This window comes from Erpetoichthys calabaricus, chromosome 8, assembly GCF_900747795.2.
Source record: "Erpetoichthys calabaricus chromosome 8, fErpCal1.3, whole genome shotgun sequence".
Classification (NCBI taxonomy): Eukaryota; Metazoa; Chordata; class Cladistia; order Polypteriformes; family Polypteridae; genus Erpetoichthys; species Erpetoichthys calabaricus.
Window position 1 is genome coordinate 77877323 of NC_041401.2, and position 24093 is coordinate 77901415.

A 24093-nucleotide genomic window follows, 5' to 3' on the forward strand; every position below is an offset into this window, starting at 1 on the left:
TTCTATAATTTGCTACCGTGGCTTTTCGTTGGTCTGTCCATGATTTTAAATCACCTGTAGCTTGCAAACCGTTTCACCTATTGACTTGAAATCTGGTAGACATATAATACGTCACGTCTGCTATCCGCTTTATGGGTGATGATTGTATTACTCTTTTTATGTTTATTTTATTTTAGAATCAACTCCTATCTGCGCACACCAGGGCGGCCGTGGGCAGATGCGTATGGTGTATTCAGTCCATGTTATCGTGCATTGCGCTGTCACTGGTATTTTGATAAAAGAATTTGAACAATATATAAGAAGCGTATAAATTATTAAACAGTAAAACATTAACATTTAAGAAGTAAAGTTACATTGAGTACTACTGCAGTGCCTTCGGGTATACCTCATTTTTTGTTTGCCCATTACATGCTTAAATGTATACATTTTTTGGTGTACCTACCCGAGAACACGCGACATATAACCGAGCGTGGGAGAAGCATGGATTTTAAACACGCGTTGAGTTCATGTGCTGGTCTCCCTCGTGGAATAACTGGTAATGTTTGACTAAAATGTACAGCGAGTAAAACGACATCACCTCCTTTTTTTTTTTTTTTTTCGATCTCTGAGATCTTGCTTTTTTCGGTTCAAGGCTTCATAAGCTCTTTTATGTGCCATGGTGTACTTAATAAGTACTAATTATCCCAAACCATCATCTTTGAATGTTGCAAGACTTTCGCCTTGTATGTAGATCGGGGTAATTACATTCATTGCATTCCTAGTCTGAATCACAATCTGATTGTATGGGTGGTTACCTGGCACTGTAGGGTTGCCACCCGTCCTTTAAAATACGGAATCGTGCCGCGTTTGAGAATGAAATTGCGCGTCCCGTTTTGAATCAATACTGGACGGGATTTATCCCGTATTTTTTTTATCATTTTTTTTTTTAAAGCAGCGTGTCATGCAAATCATCCCACACGCATTTTATGAAGATGCCTCCTTTCCTACTTTTGATTGGGTAATACTTGATGTCATCGTTAGTTTGATTGGTCTTTTTAACTGTCCAGTGAGGAGGGCGTGTCTTTTAAGTACAGTCTGCAAAGTGTTGGCACTGAGATGTGGCGTCAGTGCCAAAGTTGAAGCCCCTAACGTTGCGGTCAGCAAGTCAGCTAACATCCGCCATGTGCCGTCTTTCAGTTGCGAGAAGCAGATCATAGAATGGTTGAAACTGTTGCCCTTAACGTTGCGCCACGGCGTGTGGTTCGTTTATACCTCGTGTGTTCTCATTAAACTTTTATCTCGCGAATATATTATTGCAATCCGCAGCGGGAGCGTTTGTATAAACTTAATTTAAACTTACGTTTTACACCGTGCTTTGTTTCCCTTATGAACATGCTTGTATGCTTCACTCGCTCCGTTCTCAATTGTTTAATTAATTTTTTGCTCTTCGCTGTTTCCGGCTGTTCCTCCATTTCCCCCTACTTCGTTCTTTTATCTCGCGAATATGTTATTGCAATCCTTAACGGGAGCGTTTCAATAAACTGATTGAAAATAGTTTTGCATTTACCTTTTTAGTAAAAGGCGAGCTTTTAAGCCTGAGAAATCACCCCGTAAATGCACACGTTTAATTGCACATGTGTTAATATGTATGGTTACACAGTATTAAAAGACAGTGAACAACGTCAGTTACCTTTGTTCCCGCGTTTGATAAAAGGTGAGCTTTTAAGCCTGAGAAATCACCCCGTAAATGCACACGTTTAATTGCACATGTGTTAATATGTATGCTTACACAGTATTAAAAGACAGTCAAAAATTAACGTCATTTACCTTCGTTCCCGCGTGTGACTCGTGCTGTAAATCTCTTCCTTGTTTTTAGTTCACGTGATTACGTAGGAGGCGTGATGACGCGATACGTGACTCCGCCTCCTCCATTACAGTGTATGGACAAAAAATATGTTCCAGTTATGACCATTACGCTTTGAATTTCGAAATGAAACCTGCCTAACTTTTGTAAGTAAGCTGTAAGGAATGAGCCTGCCAAATTTCAGCCTTCCACCTACACGGGAAGTTGGAGAATTAGTGATGAGTCAGTCAGTCAGTCAGTCAGTGAGTGAGTCAGTCAGTGAGGGCTTTGCCTTTTATTATTATAGATACATTACTCCACCTTCCATTAAATGGCAACCTAATACTTGTTTTCTTGTGAGTTTAAGGAATTTAGCTCCTGGAAGTGACTGACCTTAAATTACTCTAATGCAACAGACAGTATGTCCTTGCCTGTTATGGACAAAGACATCGCCTTCTGTTTAAAGAAGATTTCCACAATCACAATGAGATGATAGGGAAGAAAAATACATGTAGCAAATCTACCCGACCGTCCACAGTTTGCATTTATTGTTAGGAACATGATCATACAATACATGCAAAGATCACATCAGTTTCTGAACTGGCATCCACAGATTTATATGTCGGAAAGTCAGTTTCAGTTTTTTTTCCTGTTCTGATCAATTTGCCTTCGGGAGCTGAAACGTGTCTGTGCAGGACTTAGGAGGATCTTTTTTATTCTCCATTAACAGGTTTTAAACTCTGCTCTCTCTGGATTTCTATTATCTTGCCCTTGCATTTCAGTATTTATTATTTCTCTGATTGACAGTATAATAATATCAATCTTTTTCCCCCTCGTGGAGGTTCAATACATATTTTTTTATTTTATAAGTCACTTTAATAAATAATATACACATCTAGCATACAGTTATAAACAACTGATGTACAATTTATACATGAATACTTTTGTATTCAATCAATGTCGGCACCCCTTTTCTGTCAAGAATAATGTTTCTGAGAATCTGAGTCATGCGCATCAATGTGTACCTGAATGAATTTCTCTAATAGAGAAAAAAAATGTTTTAAGGAAAATCTTATTCAATGACAAAAATTCACAACATTTATATTTGGTTGAATTAATTTGAGTAAATTCTGTACTCTATGTGATACATTTTAACATTTCAGGATTGTTCTTGTCAATATCTAGTATTTGAATCACACATCCAGGAAGAGACTTTTCCTGTTTTTAGTTTTTATTGGACAGTCTCTCTTGTATTTAATGAAAATGCCAGCCCTCATTCAATGAGAGTGTTCAGAGGTTGGCTACAGTTCGTGAAAGCTGTAAAGGCTGTTCCGAATATATTTCATATCTCTAAACTCTATCCCCATGCAGACACTGGGAAAATCTGCAAACTCCAGATATGTAATGACCAAATGCCAAATTTGAACCCAGGATACTGAATCTGAGAGGCAACAGCACTAACCACTGCCCCAATGTGGCACCCTTAGCACATGAATTAATCTTATTAGATGTCCAAAAAAATAAAAAGGTCGAAGAAAGGTACAAGATTCAGCTTTAGTTTAGTGACACAGGTCATAGATAACACAAAATATCTGTCAAACAGCTGTTTACTTGCCTAGATGTATTAAAAACATAGCAGTCCCATTAAGCAGAAACATGGTCATCCATGTGAGTAAATACTACACCATAACACAGTGCCATCTGAATTTTAGAAATAGAGTGCACCAAGAATGGAATTACTGAACACTGTACAAGATGGTGTTCAGAAAATTCATTAGGCTTCAGACTAAAGTTTGATCAGTACGAAAATGTTGACTTCATTATCGATCCAAGCTTTCAGACCTCAGTACCAAAAAAGTTCCAAAGCAAATAACGGATAGCTCTAAAACTCCCTCTTTTACTCCAGCTTCCCTAGCAACGGGGGTTGGGGGGGGGGGGGGTAATGCAGTTCAAAGTGTGTGGCGGCTTCTTATGATATCTATGAAATGGACGTTTTTCCACAACTGCAACAGGAAGTGTCAAGGGAGGTGGGTATGGGAATTGAGTGGAAAGTTGAAATTTACTTCTGGTACCAAAAATCCAGAAATGCTGGTACCGTAATGTTTTAAAATTTGGATTTTTTGGTACTTTTGTACTACCAATATACCATGGAACCGTACTTTAGACATGGTTCTAAATGTGTTTCTGACATGGACCTTCTCTATCTCCCAAGTCCTGTCTTTATAGCTAGATGTAATTTTAGTAATTTCACATAGATTCCCTGCTGAAAGTTAATTTTTGTGTGCCAGTTGAGTTGAGTTGAGTTGAAGTATAACTTGTATTGCTGAATTGCAGACAGTTTTGGTTTTTACCACGGGTCACAACTTTAGGACCTAGAAAAATGGTGCTCAACAGGCAGCCCACGGATCAAATCTGACCCATCAGAAATATTTTACTGACTTGTCTCAACTCACATTATTTAAATTAAACTGAAGAATATGTGTCATTTTTTAAAAAACCTTTGTTAGGATATTTAATAACAGCTGGTTAATAGATCGTTTGGAGGCAATGCTGCAAAATTAGAACGGTCTTTGGCTGAAACATACTTCCCTTGCTGCATAGACAGCTGGCAGAAATTGCTTTATTCAAGTATGAGTGTTAAACATCAGAAAACAGAATAAAAATCAGACATACAGTAAATTTTTACCATATTTAACAAGTTCACATTGACCTTTTCCAGCACTTTGTGACAGGTAAACAATTGCAAGTGTAGTCTCGATGTTTATATTTAAAAAAAAAAAAAAAAAAAACCTGACCAAAAACTTCCACGACCATTTTTATGACTTCAACACTTCTATAAGTGGACCTCTGTATATCAAAGATCTGTTGTCTATCCATATTACTAACCGAGAATGGTAAACCGGATGGACGCAGGGACATCCGGCCATGGGCCGTGGACGCAAAAGACGTACTGCGCAGGCGCCCCCACAAAACCCCCCTTCCAAGCAACGGAAACCGGATGCAAAGCAACGTAAAATAAGAAATGAGGCGCCCATAGCACACAGAAAAAAGGAGTCAGACGCCGGCGCCGCACGAAGCCCATGGCACATGAAACGGAACACACACAAAGAAGAGAATTGAGACCCACGACACACAAACACCCCCTCCACTAACAGAGATAAAATAAAGTGAGGCAACGCCCCCTAGCACACAAAAAAAAAAAAAGAAGTCAGACGCGAGCGCCACACAAACCCATTGGACACAAAACGGGACAGACTACGGACATAGCACACGAAACATACACAAAAAGCAGGATTCGGACCCACGACCACACTAACATAAATAAGAAATGAGACACAAAGCCCCATTACTGAACGAACCGTCCGTATTAAATATACGTCATCTGAACACATTCAAACGATCTCATTACACTGATGCACTATTAACCGTTCAACCACAGAAAAGGCTCCATATTAACAGTGAGTGCGTTCCTCCTTATTACTTATCCATATTTCTAACGCTGAAGAACAAACAAGTCATGAATTCACGCTCACGGGTACAAAACGATACGGCTCGAGTGACGGGACCAAACACACGAACCCGCATGAAAAAAAACAATACATGCCGGTCGACTAACCGACATACAAAAACGGGCAAGGCTCAATACAAACAATGAACGCCGTAAACTGTAACGGGCTTCTCACACAGCACAGTCAAATCGATTACAGCTCCAGAATAGCACGTCCCAAATCCTGCACATACAACGACGCGCCTCTCATACGGCACAGACAAAACATACACGTCAAGGACATCAACGACAGACACCTGCTAAACGATTGCGCCAGTTAGCTGACAACGCGTTCAATAATGAGTCCACTATTCATGAAAATTCATTGGGATTAATGAATGTCATTTACAATCATTGTCATTCACTTAACTTCCCTGAAGAAACAACTGGCAATACAAGTAATGAATTTACACGTTATTGTCAAAAGGGTCAAATTTGACTGCCTCCTTTACATTCATATCCTGCATATCTACAGAAGCTTCTAACTAACGAAGTACCTGAAAGTAAAAACTTTATGAACTGCATTAGATCCTACAATAGTTCATTTGCTTTTGCATCTAATAGCATCCAGTCACTTACTCAACACCATTGATAAACTTATACAAACGTTGATGAATAATAATATTCCCTTTGGAGGAAAGGTACTTTTATTAGGAGGAGATTTTACACAGTGCTTAGCTATTGTTCCAAATGCCATGCGCTCGGCTATTCTTCAGTCCACCTTAAAATACGCAGACAATTGGCATTGCTTTCAAAACAGTTACGGAGATATTTGGAACAACAATCTCATTACACCAAATACCCCTTTTAACACAACGAACTATATTATGTCCAAAAAATATTAAATGTTGATCACATCAATAACCAGGTCATTTCATTACTTCCTGGAGTGGCACAGCTCTTTCTAAGCTCTGACAAGTTGACTCTGTGACGACAATGACCATCTTAATTTCCCCTTAGAATATTTGAACACTATTAACCCAGCCGGATTACCACAACACAATCTTAGCCTTAAAAACGGAACAATAATCATGCTATTAAGAAACCTTAACACTAAACAGGGTTTATGCAATGGTACACGTTTAGTCGTCAACACCATGCCACACAATGTTATTAAAGCAAAACCTCTTACAGAATCACATGCTAACAATACTGTTCTAATTCCTAAAATTACCTTACAACTTCTGACCTGGAATTACCTTTTACACTTAAACGGCGACAGTTCCCCATTAAACCTGCCTTGACCATGACCATCAACAAATCACAAGGACAAACCATAGACAAAGTTAACATCTACCTCTCTGAGCCCGTTTTTGGACATGGACAACTTTATTTGCTTCCTATATGCGTCATCTACACCTTCACACTATGCTATATCTCATTCATACATCACGCTCTTTGTAATTTCACAACACCAGGGGTTGGCGAGCGAAGCGAGCAGGGGGCGGAGCCCCCTAGTTAAACCTAAGAGACTTCTGCATGCTATCAACACATCTACCTTTCATGTAGAGGTGGCATAAATCCAGAGCTTACAATGTTTTCAAAAATGAAATTGAGAAAGTTGATCTTTAAGAAGTTCAAAAAGAGTCCTAGATTTGCACTGTATTGAGCAGCCAGCATTGTCATTTTTTAGATACTGTGTCTCATACAATTGCCTGTATGTAGTCATGACCTTTACTACTCCCACATACAGCAAAGTGGCCATGGATTATAAAGCCCAGTTATTTCACAAGAAGTTAAATTAGGTAGGTCTCAACTTAAACATTTTTTTGTTCAGTTTAAATTAAACCGTTTTTCATTTTAGGCTATTCATGATCTCACACTTTATCTGTTCTCCTTTGATTTGTAATGTATGCCTGAGGGATGGGACTGTGGTAGAGTGTGGGAAACACTCATGCAAATACATGAGGAGTAATTTTCGGCCTCGTCTTTTCAGGAAAAAAATTACTTTAATTTACAACTGGTTGCCATTTTCATTTTAATTGTTTACACTTTTTAGTCCTGTTATGGAACTGAAAAATACTTTTGCTGTGGTCTGTCATTTAATATAAGACAAAACCTAAAAAATGGTTGCATTGAAAAACTATTACAAAAATACATTTAGCTATGCCAATGTACAATAAAGGTTAATTGAACTAAAAAGGAAATTTTTGTCAAAAACAAATACAAAATAGTAGGCTTTGATTACATTTTAAAACCAACCACCAAAGCGTTCTGTTCAAGTGGCCTTTTTCCTTATCAACTAGACTGCTGCAAATCTATTATTGTTTATCAAAGTGTTGGACAAGGTCAGGTTAGTTTTTTTTTTTTTTTTTTTTGTAGAATATTGTCTTTGTTTTGAAATGCTTACTTGTATGCTTTAGCATGGCTGATTCTGTGCATTTATTTGTATTGTTTGACATACATATTTATTTCTAATCTTCACTACAGTGTATGGTAATAATACTAGTTCATTACATTTTATATAGCACTTTTCTAACTACTCAAAGCGCAGTGTACCACACTACGGGGAACCCGGGACGCAAACCCATGATCTTTTCTTTACTGTGAGGCAGTAGCACTACCACTGCTTCACCTGGCCGTAGTAGTGAAGGTTTTAATGTGAAAGTGTAGAAATTGCTACAGAACAGTTAGAGATGCAATATATGTCACAAAACACATCTTTATGCACCAGTTTGTTTACAAAGTGATTCATTCCTATGCTTTAGTGTTTACTTTTTTCATTTGCTGAAATTAATATTTTCATTGGATATTAAAGTTACTGTGTTCTGGACCTGTTGTGCTCTCTCCTAAACCCCCGTTTAATTTTTTCTTGTTTCTGTCTTCTGCCTAGAATGAAGAATTAGACAAGAAGTATGCAGGTCTTTTGGAAAAGAAATGGACTTCTGTAATCAGATTACAAAAAAAGGTTGAGTGTATATTTTATATCTTAATCTCTGAAATCACTGCTTATGGTTAATTTTATTTCCTGTCATTTGTAGAAAGATGAGAGATGATGCTTTTAGCTCTCTTTTCAAAATGTTTCTGAAGAAAAGGCAAATGTTAATAGTGTGTGCGTCACTGAAATAACAGTATCATTTTATTTCAGGTTATGGAGCTGGAATCGAAATTAAATGAAGCAAAAGAGGAAATCACTTCAGTAGGGCCACTTGGACAAAAGCGTGATCCTAAAGAGTGGATACCACGCCCCCCTGAGAAATATGCCCTGAGTGGCCACAGAAGTCCAGTAACCAGGGTTATTTTCCATCCTGTTTTCAGTGTTATGGTTTCTGCTTCAGAAGATGCTACAATTAAGGTTAGTCAAGTGAGGTGGGGTTAAGTGATGGACTCCACAGGAAAAACAGTTCACAATTTCATTGTAGCCATAAAGTGAAGCATTTTATAACTTCTTATTTGGTTCAGATCTTAAAACTTTAAAAGTTATCTTTTGAGAAATTTTAAAAATAATGTCAGGTTTGGTAAGATGTTAATTTAAGTGTGAATATTATAATTACAGGCAAATAGGGTTATTTGGCTTGACTTCCATTATTTTAGACAGTGGCTCTTATATTTTTGTTCATTTTCCCAAGCGCAACATTTTGTCTAGATTTAAATTTAAGTTGCCAGCAGAATTATATTTAAGTCTTAGTCATCTCAGAAGCCACGGTATTTGAAGTAAGAGTTAAAAATTAAATTGATTATTGTAAAGATGAGTTCTGTGTAATATAAAATGTCTGACTTGCAGACCTATCAGGTTTATCTCCACATCGGTTGTTTTTGTTTCCTGATTTGCTGCTGCTGTTCACATTTTAAACAAATTGTAACCTTTCTGATTTAAATCATCATTTGTCTGTGAATCAGGGTACAATTATAAACACAAGATTTCTTAAAATATCCATGCCGATGAACTATTTTTACCTCAGCTCTTTCCTATATTTGTGAAGAAGCAAAAAGATATATGGGTAATAATTTTGAGATAGTAAAGCAGTGAGCTTAGCACTCAGTTCCATGAAGTATGAGTTTATCTAGCTGTCCCAGCCATAGTGATATTTGAGGGAACTCGTCATTTTTATCTATATGAGAGACAAGGCAACCCAGCTTGTTACATTCTATGGGTTATGTCCTATGTGGAGAAAATGAAGTAGTGTTAGGTTGACCTTAAGGAAACCACTTTTACCTATTATTGGTCTCGAGGATGAAAGTGGGTTCAAGATAGGGAAGCCACTATTTGCTAAGTGTCTTTTTTTTTTTTTTTAAGGTATGGGATTATGAGACGGGAGACTTTGAGAGGACTCTGAAGGGCCACACAGACTCTGTACAAGACATTTCCTTTGACCAGACTGGCAAGTTGTTGGCATCCTGTTCTGCTGATATGACCATCAAGCTTTGGGATTTCCAGGGCTTTGAGTGCATTAGAACGATGCATGGTAAGCACAAAGCAGTTTGGCTTTCAGAATTGAGTTATTTTGGTACTCAAGGGATTATCTGTGTATATTGCATTGTGATATGTAAAACAGATAATGGGATTTTGTTGTCTTGTAGTATGCTGGATGAGCTTTTCACTGTTGCCCTTGTTAACTTCATATTTTGTTTAATTTATAATGCTGTGGAGTATTTATTAAAAAAAACACATATGGAATAATGTATCCAGAGTTCTGTGTTATGGTGCATATATGATTTTCTTGTGCTGGACTTCAAGGACATTTGATTAAGCATGTTCTGGTAACAAGGTATCTGGTGAATAAATTAAAACAGGTAAGAACAGGTTTAATATTGTAGGATATGTTTGATTACTCAGTAAATATGACAGAGGGTAATAGTGCTCTATTCAGAGGATCGTTGTCCTTTCCATAGCTGGCCAAATAGTTATTTCCCAAACTTACTTCCCTAGTTCTAGAAAAGTATGCCATATTGAACAATTGATTTCCTGGAAAATTGTATTGAGTTTGGCAAAATACAAAAGTTTTACTGTTGAAATAAATCGGACCAACTCAAAGTTGTATATTCAAAGTACTTTAAAATTAAACATCTGGCAACTGTTGATGTCATATACACACAACAAGACTTATGGAGAGACAGCCTTCATCAGTTCTTAATAAGGCTAGCTTCAAACTACATGACTTACAGTGTTCAGTCATAGCTTTCATTTACATAATCTTAAAATAGTATGAGTTGTAAACAGTCATAGCATGCCCTTGTTACATCAGTTGTGGTGTGAAACCCACAGTGACTCAGTCATAGTACTCTTTAATATCCCTACAACTCCCTGCTGTTGATTTTCTAATAGCAAGCCATAGGAGTGACCTTTTGTGTCTGCTAGAGTTAACAGACTGAGTGCCCAGCCAGAAGTACATTGCCCACAAACACAGGAGACCAGTGGCTTTTGCAAGGAAAGGAAGAATCTGACTTTTTTGGACTATAAATGTAGAGACTTGGAGAACTATGGAAACTGCAAAGATGTCTTTTCAAATGCTGCATTTGCTTCTGTGCAGTGCTTCCCTTCTTCTGGTGTGGTTCCCATTGATTGGCTGCTAAAATGAGGCAGCCTTTTAGAACTTTACCTGTGAAATAGATACTGTGATCAACGTACAGTCATATGAAAAAGTTTGGGAACCCCTCTCAGCCTGCATAATAATTTACTTTCAACAAAAAAGATAACAGTGGTATGTCTTTCATTTCCTAGGAACATCTGAGTACTGGGGTGTTTTCTGAACAAAGATTTTTAGTGAAGCAGTATTTAGATGTATGAAATTAAATCAAATGTGAAAAACTGGCTGTGCAAAAATTTGGGTACCCTTGTAATTTTGCTGATTTGAATGCATGTAACTGCTCAATACGGATTACTTGCAACACCAAATTGGTTGGATTAGCTTGTTAAGCCTTGAACTTCACAGACAGGTGTGTCCAATCATGGGAAAAGGTATTTAAGGTGTTCAATTGCAAGTTGCGCTTCCCTTTGACTCTCCTCTGAACAGTGACAGCATGGGATCCTCAAAGCAACTCTCAAAAGATCCAATCATGGTATAGAAGGCTACAAAAAGCTGTGAGTTTTAAACTGTCGGTTTCAACTGTAAGGAATGTAATCAGGAAATGGAAGGCCACAAGCGCAGTTGCTGTTAATTCCAGGTCTGGCAGGCCAAGAAAAATACAGGAGTGGCATATGCGCAGGATTGTGAGAATGGTTACAGACAACCCTATAGATCACCTCCAAAGACCTGCAAGAGTGTCTTGCTGCACATGGTGTATCTGTACATCATTCTTTGTGCAAATTGCACTGAATTGTAGAACATCTGCATGGCAGGGTGATGAGAAAGAAGCCCTTTCTGTACTCACACAACAAACAAAGTCACTTGTATGCAAATGCTCATTCAGACAAGCCAGATTCATTTTGGAACAAACTGCTTTGGACTGATGAGACAAAAATTGTGTTATTTGGTTATAACAAAAAGCGCTTTGCATGGCGGAAGAAGAACACCTCATTCCAAGAAAAACACCTGCTACCTACTGTCAAATTTGGTGGAGGCTCCATCATGCTGTGTGGCTAGTTCAGGGACTGGGGCCCTTGTTAAAATTGAGGGTTGGATGAATTCAACCCAATATCAACAGATTCTTAATGATAATGTTCAAGCATCAGTCACAAAGTTGAAGTTACACAGGGGTTGGTTATTCCAACAAGACAATGACCCAAAACACAGTTCAAAATCTACAAAGGCATTCATGCAGAGGGAGAAGTACAATGTTTTGGAATGGCCGTCACAGTCCCCTGACTTTAATATCCTCAAATCTTTGGGATGATTTGAAGCAGGCTGTCCATGCTCGGCAGCCATCAAATTTAACTGAACTATAGAGATTTTGTACCTAAGAATGGTCAAAAATACCTCCATCCAGAATCCAGACACTCATCAAAGGTTATAGGAGGCATCTAGAGGCTGTTATATTTGCAAAAGGAGGCTGAACTAAGTATTGATGTAATATCTCTGTTGGGGTGCCCAAATTTATGCACCTGTCTAATTTTGTCATGATGTATATTGCATCTTTTCTGTTAATCCAATAAACTTCAATGTCACTGCTGAAATACTACTGTTTCCATAAGGCATGTCATATATTAAAAGGAAGTTGCTTCTTTGAAAGCTCAGCCAATGATAAATAAAAATACAAAGAATTAAGATGGGTTCCCAGACTTTTTCATATGACTGTATGTGAGAGAATAGCTTAAACATTCATCTCCAGTGATTCCTAGTCATATAGGATTCCTTCAGTGGCAACGAGATTCAGCAAAAGCAAGGGTGAAGTTTAAGATGTTTCTGCGTAAAGGTCATATCAAGTCCTGTAGTGCAGGAGAAAGAAACACAGTTTCTACTGCAGTGTAAATTGTCATGTGTAGATGGTACAGCTCAGAAAAATCCAGGTTTTAATTTTAAAAAGGTTTTGCATGTCTTAAGTATATGATACAGACCAACTCGCTGCCCTACTCTTGCCAGAAGTAAGCGCTCTAGGAGGGTTATACTGAATTTCCGCCTGTTAAGTGCTCTTCAGTATAAAGATTTTCTCCTACTTTATTTTATTTTTTAGCAGAAAAAAACGTTCTGAGTGAATTAATTTGTGTGTGTTACACAAAAGTTTTCCACAGGATTTTAATACACACGTACTGCATGGAGTAACCTACTGATTAAGATATTGTAGATATTGCTTTTGAAAAAGTGAAAAATTGTTTAAAACTGATGATGGCAATAACAAGCAACAGGAATTTAAAAAATGCTTGCTGTGCGGGTTTTGCACCCTTTAGAACAAAACAAAGTTGTACTGAGTGCAGAAACTGTTAGTGAAAAGTTTAATACAGTATATACTGTTTATCATTTAATGCTTTGAAGCTACATAAGTATAGAATATTGATCTTAACTCAGTATTCTCTTCAAGAGACATAATTTGCCCCTCTCCTGCAATATGACTTCAGTTTATATGATTTATACTCTATAAACATTATCAACTTGCTTTAAGCCAAATTTGTCAATCAGCTATATTCATGATATCTATGAATAGCATCTATCCCACAAGAGGGAACTTGTTGCTTCTTTCTTGGCCTTTCTTCATTGGCCACCTGTGAAGCTCAGGAATAATGTTTAAAGTGCTTCTTTTTGTTTTTAAAGCAGTAAATAATCTAACAGCCCCATGTATTTCATATTTCCTTATCCAATATTCTTCCTTCAGGGCATTGACATCAGCTTCCCAAATACCTCTTATCAGTGCAACGCTCTCACCTCATAAAGAAAACATCATGCTTTTTTAGTGGCTGCTCTAAAACACTGGAAGGAGATAACTTTAATTTGTCAGAACTGCTTCATGGTCCTGATATTTAAATCCAATTTAAAGACTCGTCTTTTTTCAGGCTTTTGAAGACACTGAATGATGTATTTGCTTTGCTATGGCTTGGAAGTCCTTGTGTTCTTTCAACATTACAATCTCTGAAGCCCACGAAAATATTCATATTGCCAGGTCACCTTAAATTCCCTTGCACCTCCTCATCTTTGTCTTTGTTTTGCAAATGTGTCAATCAGCACTGGCAGCAGGCAGTCTGCTCACTCATCCCCCACTGAGGCAGCTGAAGTCGGATACAAAATTCTCATAGTTGAAGTCTTTTTATCTGGGAGTTACATGTCTGATTGTATAGGGTAAATAATATATCATTATTTGGAAGACATACATTTCATGAGTATTCCATGTCTACAACAATCTGTGTAAATGTAGGATGACAGGAAATGCGAGGCAAGAAATGTTGAGCATATAACTAAAACAGAAACCTTTTTCATGTTTTAGTAATAATGACAAAATGTTGATGTGAAGTATATAATGTGTGAAAACTGAAGTCCAAATATCAAATAAACACTTTCACAAAAGGTATAACAGAACAAGAGTGCTTTTATTCAAGAATCTCTCAATTATATAAAAAAAAAAAAGTCCTGGAGAGAAACAGTACAGGGCGTCGAGACGTGATCTTTACGTTAAGATCACAGAAGATAGTTAAAAGACCTGCGAGGACCTTAAACACGAGACATTGTGCCAAGAAATTGACCCAGGACCGTCTCGCGATGACGTAGAACATGAGATTTTTACAAGACACGCCCCACTTGCAATCTATCAAATAAGACAACGGGGCAGCAAAACATTCAGTCTTGTGAAGGATTTGAGCACACACAGATCCAGGGTCTCAGCGCATATAAAGCGTATACAATACAATACAATACAACACAGTTTATTTTTGTATAGCCCAAAATCACACAGGAAGTGCCACAATGGGCTTTAACAGGCCCTGCCTCTTGACAGCCCCCCAGCCTTGACTCTCTAAGAAGACAAGGAAAAACTCCCAAAACATCCTAGTAGGGAAAAATGGAAGAAACCCTGGGAAAGGCAGTTCAAAGAGAGACCCCTTTCCAGGTAGGTTGGGCATGCAGTGGGTGTCAAAAGAAGGGGGTCAATACAATACAATACACAGAACAGAACAAATCCTCAATAAAAAATTAAACATTTTTTTAGAAGTATGGAGCAGAATTTAACAGTAGATGATATCACATAATAAGATTTGGATAATTTTAGACTCCTGGAGACCTTATCCATCCAGCTGCCTTCCCCATTTGGCCATTCCACAGCTGAAACAGTGTTGGGCCCAATCCGATGAAAGGACCACTCTTTCTCACGATTCCTGCGATCCTCCATCAGGGATGACTTTACCTTAGGCAGACAAAACAACTTGGCAGGTGGGCCGTAGCACCAAGTGCCACATTTGAGTACCGAGAAGAGAAACCGAATAGGTGAGGGTTAGTATCCAATTCTAACTATCATGTTACTTATGTTTTAGTGCTAATGACTAACAACAGAGATGCAGTCTGTACAGTTAATCAGCAGCTCTAGTCAGGATATGCTAAACTGAAGTAGTGAGTCTTCAGCTGGGATTTAAAAGCTGAGACCGAAGGGGCTTCTCTTATAGTAGCAGGCAGACCATTCCACAGTTTAGGGGCCCTGTAACTAAAAGCTCGACCTCCCATTGTTATTTTATTAATCCTTGGAACCATAAGCAGACCGGCATCTTGAGATATCTTAATGTGCGCTCTGGTTTGTAAGTCATGATAAGCTCAGACAAGTAAGCCGGATCTCGGCCATTTAATGCTTTATATGTTAAAAGAAGGATTTTGAAATCTGCCCTAAACTTAACCGGGAGCCAGTGTAAGGATTTAAGAACTGGAGTTATGTGTTCGTATTTTCTTGTTGTAATAATTCTTGCAGCTGCATTTTGTATTAACTGGAGGCTGTATAAAGAACAGTTTGAACATCCAGTGAACACTGCATTGCAGTAGTCAATCCTACTAGAGATAAATGCATGAATTAATTTCTCAGAATCCTGTTTATTTAGAAAGCGCCTTAATTTCCTAACATTTTTAAGATGGAAGAAACATGTTTTGGACAACTTTGTAATATGCACTTTAAATGACATGCTAGATAGAGTCAAAGAGAACTCCTAGATTGCGGGCTGATTCAGTAAAATTAATTGGGATTCCAACTGAGTTAAATGATGACAAAATATTGTTATGATCAGCGTCATTCCCTCCAACAAATAACATCTGTTTTATCTGTATTTAAAGACAAGTAGTTCTCATTCATCCACTCCTTTAATTCGCTAACACAACTAATTAAAGACAACATCGGAGAAACTTCATCTGATTTAAATGAAAGGTATAACTGGGTGTCATCTGCATACGAGTGAAAATTTACATTGTTTCCTAATGATAGATCCCAGTGGAAGCATGTAAAGTGAAAACAGTAAAGGTCCCAGTACTGAGCCCTGCAGGACACCAAATTGAACTTCTGTGTATAATGATGGAGTACTGTCAGCACATTTCTGTACATATTGGAATCGATTTGATAAATAAGAACTAAACCAAGCGAGCATGGTGCCTGTAAGCCCAACATCATTTTCTAGCCTGTGTAGTAAAATAGAATGGTCGATGGTGTCAAATGCTGCACTTAAGTTCAACAACATAATTACAGTTGGACTCGTTTAAGGACATTACGTTATAAATAAAACGTCGACTAAGCAAAGAAGAAAGCAGCGTGGAGAAAAGAGACTCAAAAGCGTTGGAGAGGAAAAAAGAACAAAAAAGAAAAAATAATCTATGTGCAAATTCAGAAAATAAGGAAAGTAATTATCAGCCCGTAACAAGTGAAAATGAAACGAAGCACATCCAATCAGGCTCAGAATTAGTAAAAGACAAAGTAGAACTTCATAAACATGTTCACAAACGGCGCTATACATATGCAGAGCAGATTATGAAAGCAGTGGAATTCGAAAGGCTCAAAAAAAAAAATGTATGCGCGATACAAATGTGGAGAAAGTTAAAGAATATGAAAGTAGGAAAATTAGAAAGTATAAAAAAAAAATAAAGTAAAGATCACAGTAGCGCAAACAAACGGAAATGATTTCTCGTAAAAGGGAAAATAATCACCACAGACCAGGTGTCATTGGGAAAAAAAAAAAAAAAGCAGGACAAAGCGAGGTCAGAAGTAAAAGGCAGAGTAGAAAACAGAGTAAAACGTCATAAAGAGGTTAAAAAACAAGGGGGCCAAACACATGCAGAGCAGGTTAGAGATAATGAAAACTGCAATTCAAAAGACTCAACAACAAAAAAAAAAAAACACATGCAGAGCAAGATACAGAATATGAAAGCAGAAAAAAACGACTGTCAAAAAAAGAAAGTAAACATCGCATTAGCGCAAAAAAAAGAGAAGTTATTACTCGGAGAAATAACTTATAGGTGAATAGAGATCGAATATACAGTGCATAATGAAAGTATTCACAGCGCATCACTTTTTCCACATTTTATGTTACAGCCTTATTCCAAAATGGATTAAATTCATTTTTTTCCTCAGAATTCTACACACAACACCCCATAGTGACAACGTGAAAAAAGTTTTTTTGCAAATTTATTAAAAATAAAAAAATTGAGAAAGCACATGTACATAAGTATTCACAGCCTTTGCCATGAAGCTCAAAATTGAGCTCAGGTGCATCCTGTTTCCCCTGATCATCCTTGAGATATTTCTGCAGCTCAATTGGAGACCACCTGTGGTAAATTCAGTTGGTTGGACATGATTTGGAAAGGCACACACCTGTCTATATAAGGTCCCACAGTTGACAGTTCATGTCAGAGCACAAACCAAGCATGAAGTCAAAGGAATTGTCTGTAGACCTCCGAGACAGGATTGTCTCAAGGCACAAATGATGCGCTGTGAATACTTTCCGGATGCACTGTATGGACACAGGTGATATGTCAAAAGTATGTAAATTTTGTAAGGCTTTGAAGTTTAAGTCAGAGAATTTAAAAATTGTGTTTTACCTCACATGCAGTTACTTTGCAAAAAAAATAATTATTAACTGCTGATGATGTAGATGGCTTTGTCTGTGCTGAAATTCCAAACAGAGAAACCTATCCTGAATTATGGTACAAAGTCATTAAACACAAGTCTCACTGACCTCATTTAAAAGATTCAGCATATTGGGACTCGAAAGATTCCAAATATTGTTTTTACATAAGTTATGAAATATAAGTGAAACTAATGTAGAGAAAAGCCAAGCAAAATGACACCTTTTATTGGCTAACTAGAAAGATTACAATATGCAAGCTTTCGAGGCAACTCAGGCCCCTTCTTCAGGCAAGATGTTGCCTGAAGAAGGGGCCTGAGTTGCCTCGAAAGCTTGCATATTGTAATCTTTCTAGTTAGCCAATAAAAGGTGTCATTTTGCTTGGCTTTTCTCTACATTCATAATGGCTAACACGGTACAACACCCTAGTACTAAGTGAAACTAATGAAATTGCAACAATTCAAAGGGAAAAAAAAAATCTTAAAAATGTGTATCCGGAAACCAAACACAGGGGTTGGCGAGCGAAGCCCCCTAGTGTAACTGAAGAAAAATATACTACTCAGTAAGCATGTTGCTGTCAATGTTTAAAGACCGAATCCCAAATATCAATCAACGCAAAGTAGATGTGTCCACTTGTTTGGTGCAGAGGTAAGAACTGCTGCCTCATAATCAAGAGTCATGGCAAATGCAGGTTTACTGGGAAATTGGCGTCGCCCAAGTGTAAATGGCAATTTAAGGGCAGAACTTGTAAGGTGAATTCTAGGAATTAAAACAGTATTGTCAGTATGTGATCCTGTAAGTATTTTTGCTTCACTAACATTCTCTGTCATGGTGTTGATGACTAAACGTGTACCATTGCATAAACCCTGTTTAGTATTAAGGTTTCTTAATAGCGTGACAATTGTTCCGATTTTAAGGTTAAGATTGTGTTGTGGCAATCCGGCTGGGTTAATAGTGTTCAGATATTGTAAAGGGAAATTAAGATGTTGCATTTCATAGTAAATTAAAAACTGTAATTTTTTTTGTCACTGACTCTCTCTCTCTCTCTCTCTCTCTCTCTCTCTCTCTCTCTCTCTCTTCAGGCCACGACCACAATGTTTCATCTGTAGCAATTATGCCCAATGGAGATCATATAGTGTCTGCATCCAGGGATAAAACTATTAAAATGTGGGAGGTTGCTACTGGGTACGTGCATTTATTGTCAGTGTTTTCCTGTACTTCAAATTTGACTCTTGGTACATCTGAGTTTACAGTGAATTCATTCCTTTCCTGAAAATTTGATTGAGAGCTGCCGAATTTGCCAAATACACTTTAGTTTTGGAACCTGAGTGGTGACTCTCAAGCATTATGTGTTTCCTTTGATATCGGCAGATTTGTCAGTTGTCATTAAGGCAACCAAAAGAGCCTTGTTTTTCCATTTTTATTACATTCTGGAAGTTGACTTGGTAGAGAAGAGCTGTAGGCACCCTTGTTCCTTTTGTTTTTTATTGTCTCTTCTTACGTTACTCAGTTCACAGTGCTTCATGTGATATCCATATAGAAATGTACAACCTTTGAAGTTATGAACAAATATAAAGGGAAGCAAATTCATTCATTCATTTTCTGAAAATGTTACTGTTGGTATATTCTTACTTTAATGTAGAAAAAACATTTTTACTTTTTTTTTTTTTTTTGTCACTGCTGCATTTGTATACGCTTCCATTTTAATCAGATCACTCCTTTGTGTAAGGTTCCTATAAAATAGAATTTCTAATATGCACAAACACCGAGTACGAAGGTTAAGGTACAGTGCATCCGGAAGGTATTCACAGCGCCTCACTTTTTCCACATTTTGTTATGTTACAGCCTTATTCCAAAATGGATTAAATTCATTTTTTTCCTCAGAATTCTACACACAACACCCCATAAGGACAACGTGAAAAAAGTTTACTTGAGGTTTTTGCAAATTTATTAAAAATAAAAAAAATTGAGAAAGCACATGTACATAAGTATTCACAGCCTTTGCCATGAAGCTCAAAAATGAGCTCAGGTACATCCTGCTTCCCCTGATCAGTTGACAGTTCATGTCAGAGCACAAACCAAGCATGAAGTCAAAGGAATTGTCTCTAGACCTCCGAGACAGGATTGTCTTGAGGCACAAATCTGGGGAAAGTTACAGAAAAATTTCTGCTGATTTGAAGGTCCCAATGAGCACAGTGGCCTCCATCATCCGTAAGTGGAAGAAGTTCGAAACCACCAGGACTCTTCCTAGAGCTGGCCGGCCGGCCATCTAAACTGAGCGATCGGGGGAGAAGGGCCTTAGTCAGGCAGGTGACCAAGAACCCGATGGTCACTCTGTCAGAGCTCCAGAGGTCCTCTGTGGAGAGGGGAGAACCTTCCAGAAGGACAACCATCTCTGCAGCAATCCACCAATCAGGCCTGTATGGTAGAGTGGCCAGACGGAAGCCACTCCTTAGTAAAAGGCACATGGCAGCCCGCCTGGAGTTTGCCAAAAGGCACCTGAAGGACTCTCAGACCATGAGAAAGAAAATTCACTGGTGTGATGAGACAAAGATTGAACTCTTTGCTGTGAATGCCAGGCGTCACATTTGGAGGAAACCTGGCACCGCTCATCACCAGGCCAATACCATCCCTACAGTGAAGCATGGTGGTGGCAGCATCATGCTGTGGGGATGTTTTTCAGCGGCAGGAACTGGGAGACTAGTCAGGATAAAGGGAAAGATGACTGCAGCAATGTACAGAGACATGCTGGATGAAAACCTACTCCAGAGCGCTCTTGACCTCAGACTGGGGTGACGGTTCATCTTTCAGCAGGACAACGACCCTAAGCACACAGCCAAGATATCAAAGGAGTGGCTTCAGGACAACTCTGTGAATGTCCTTGAGTGGCCCAGCCAGAGCCCAGACTTGAATCCTATTGAACATCTCTGGAGAGATCTTAAAATGGCTGTGCACCGACGCTTCCCATCCAACCTGATGGAGCTTGAGAGGTGCTGCAAAGAGGAATGGGCGAAACTGGCCAAGGATAGGTGTGCCAAGCTTGTGGCATCATATTCAAAAAGACTTGAGGCTGTAATTGCTGCCAAAGGTACATCAACAAAGTACTGAGCAAAGGCTGTGAATACTTATGTACATGTGATTTCTCAATTATTTTATTTTTAATAAATTTGCAAAAACCTCAAACTTTTTTCACGTTGTCATTATGGGGTGTTGTGTGTAGAATTCTGAGGAAAAAAATGAATGTAATCCATTTTGGAATAAGGCTGTAACATAACAAAATGTGGAAAAAGTGATGCGCTGTGAATACTTTCTGGATGCACTGTATGAGGTATAAGGCCTGCCTTATAGGAAATAAGTGTTCTGACCAAAATGGAGTGGAATAAATAAAGCCCATTGATACATCCCCAGTGCTGAACTACAGTGATATTTTGGATAAAGCCAAAGTTCACACTGTAGGGGTGGGTGTGTAAGCTAGACATTTTATTGCAGGCTTTCCAACACAGTGCCAAGATTGCCCCTCTGTAGTTAAGATATTTCATTAATATTCTAGAAAGCAATATTTTCCTTAATATTCCCCAGTATTGTTAAAGTGTTGCTACATTTTTGTTTTAGGTACTGTGTGAAGACCTTCACTGGCCACAGAGAATGGGTCCGTATGGTGCGACCCAACCAGGATGGCACACTGATAGCCAGCAGCTCTAATGATCAGACGGTTAGAGTGTGGGTAGTTGCGACAAAAGAGTGTAAAGCAGAGCTTCGAGAACACGAGCATGTTGTTGAGTGCATCTCTTGGGCCCCTGAGAATTCCTACTCCAATATACTTGACGCTACAGGTTCAGAGGTGAGTTTGTCTGTTTATGCCAGCTCAGTTTATTCACTGCACTCCTACTGGTGGAAGAATCCTCTTCTGCTGACTCCACAACTTGTGCAAATGAAAATGTGGCCAGTTGCTTGTGCTTTCTTTCTGGGATTTGCATTATCAAGGCAGCTTACTTTAACCTTTTGAGGTTACTTTTGTGGGCTTGACATCACTGGGGTTCATCAAAATGAAAAGATAATATTTGAATAAGGATTATGAATGAATTTTAAAGTGTATATGAAATATAGCCAAACTTTCCATACCGGCCATCAAGGACAATGTACACTGGCACATAATGAATGTGAAACTTTTTTACCAAAAACTTCACTATCATAAATAAGATACTTTTTACCTCAGAAATGATTCTTCTTGAATGTTATGTTAATATATAAATGATGCTACGCAAGCTTCGGTCATTCATGGTCCATAAATACCTGGCTGTACATGCCAAACCACCCCCCTACCCCCAGTATTATAGCATTCTTACTGATCTGGAACCATTTAACAAAACTAGCCCCATAATTCATTATATTTTTTAATTAGTTAGTTCCCAGTGCACATCGTGGTGATGGCAAGAAAACCATTTAATTTCATGTTTTTGTGGAGAATGTAGATAACATTTCTGATAGAACTGGAGCCTATGGTGACCAAGGCCAGACAACAGCAAGCAATATCAAAATTCTCCCTTAAAAAATTCCCCATAATCCACATGTCCACAAATCATTGTTCAAAGGGCATTCATTTTTTTTTTTGCAAAAATATGGAAAAATAAATACCTGTGGGAAATGAAAGTAGTCTACAAACAGGATGTTTCTTCACATAGAGTCATGCTTTTGAGGTGAATACAGGACTCTTGACCAATGAATCAGGGAGGCAGTAGGGCAGGTAAAGTGTGCCTTCAATTTAAATGGAGGTCCCTGTTTATGGACTGCTTTCATTTTCAGGAGGGGTCTTGCTGATGGTTTAGTAATAAATGCATGACTGGATGACTTGACACGTGGATAATGGCTAATGCGATGTGAGGATGATTGTGGTATTGTTTGCTGCTGTTCAGCACTGGTCACTGTCGGTTCTAATTCTATCAAACGTGATACCCATTCTTGATCACTACTTTTTTTTTTTTCCTGCCGATCACTACAAACTACAGTAGGATAAGTAACGTAAGAAAAAAAAAAAATCACTTTTAAGTGCAATATTCCTGTAAGTGTGTCTGGTGCGCTGGTTCATTTGGACTCGTAACCATTTAAAATGATTTAATTTTCAGTCTGTGAAGGTAAGATGAGAAGACCAAGAAGCCCGATGTTTGATAGTAATTAGAAGTAGCAAACCTGAACATCACTGCAATCCAACCAGGCACATTATTGGTGTTACAAATGACGAGTATTTTATTTGTCAGTGTTAACAATGCTCATAGTCTTGGTTTTGTCAGTGCTGCTCAAAATTCAGTGTGATTTTAATTAATTTGACAACCCTTGGTGCATACTGTACATGTTTAAATAGACCAGTAAAGCTATGAATCTTTAATTGCCTGATTGGTGTTTGTACCCAACATAAGAAAGCAAAAGTAAAATAACTGAGGTATACATTCATGCAAAGACCACAAATGTAATGTCATATTTTACTCGGATAACAGGTATGCAAATTTATTTTAGACTAAAGTTAACACCCCATCAATATTTCTAACTCTGCAGAGCAAGAAGAGTGGCAAGCCCGGCCCTTTCCTCCTGTCAGGTTCCAGAGATAAGACCATCAAGATGTGGGATGTTAGCATCGGCGTGTGCCTTATGACACTGGTGAGCTTTATCCCACATACTGGCTTTTTTGTGTGGTTTTGCTCATTGAGGAGCCTGAACCGTTTGAATTTGCTGATCTGCTGCCAGCCTTGGTGTTCTTCCCAGCAATAAGAATGCGCCTCTTTCTCTTCAGGTGGGTCATGATAACTGGGTGCGAGGAGTAATGGTGCATCCTGGAGGCAAGTTTATTGTGAGCTGTGCAGATGATAAGACTTTGCGGATCTGGGATTACAAGAACAAGCGGTGCATGAAGACTCTTAGTGCCCATGAACATTTTGTAACCTCTCTTGGTACGTAATTATTTCAGTGCTTTAATAATAATTGCAAATTTTGCCTGAAAAATGTGTGTGGATGGATAGATAGATAGATACATACATACAGCAAGGTTTACCAATATGCAGGATTATTTAGGCAGATTCCACATTCTTTCTTGAGTGAAGCTGATAACTGTGGGGATTATTTATTTTTTGGTGGCACGTGTTCATATGCTCTCTTAGAAACGTGTCTCTAATATTCTGATTTTAGCCTTCTAGTCTTGTTTGCAATAAGCAGACTTGTCTACTACAGCTTGTTGTCTCTCACAGCAGAGACTGCACAGGGTGCTCTTGGGTTGTCCTCCAAGGATCGGGATGTGGACAGGTTTAGTGTGTCACACGTTGGGTTATCTGTAGTGGTATGAAT

At 38.3% G+C, this 24093-nt stretch overlaps 1 protein-coding gene across 2 annotated transcripts in view; it reads left to right on the forward strand.

Annotated features, from left to right (window-relative positions):
* pafah1b1a (platelet-activating factor acetylhydrolase 1b, regulatory subunit 1a) overlaps positions 1–24093 on the forward strand; it is a 137303-nt gene that overhangs the window by 111566 nt on the left and 1644 nt on the right. For both annotated transcript variants that reach the window (XM_028806892.2, XM_051931182.1), the window contains exons 4-10: positions 8203–8277; positions 8458–8664; positions 9607–9775; positions 18843–18945; positions 21373–21601; positions 23311–23412; positions 23546–23702. In XM_028806892.2, the coding sequence (XP_028662725.1) occupies positions 8203–8277; positions 8458–8664; positions 9607–9775; positions 18843–18945; positions 21373–21601; positions 23311–23412; positions 23546–23702 (1042 nt within the window). The remainder of the gene's footprint in view (positions 1–8202; positions 8278–8457; positions 8665–9606; positions 9776–18842; positions 18946–21372; positions 21602–23310; positions 23413–23545; positions 23703–24093) is intronic.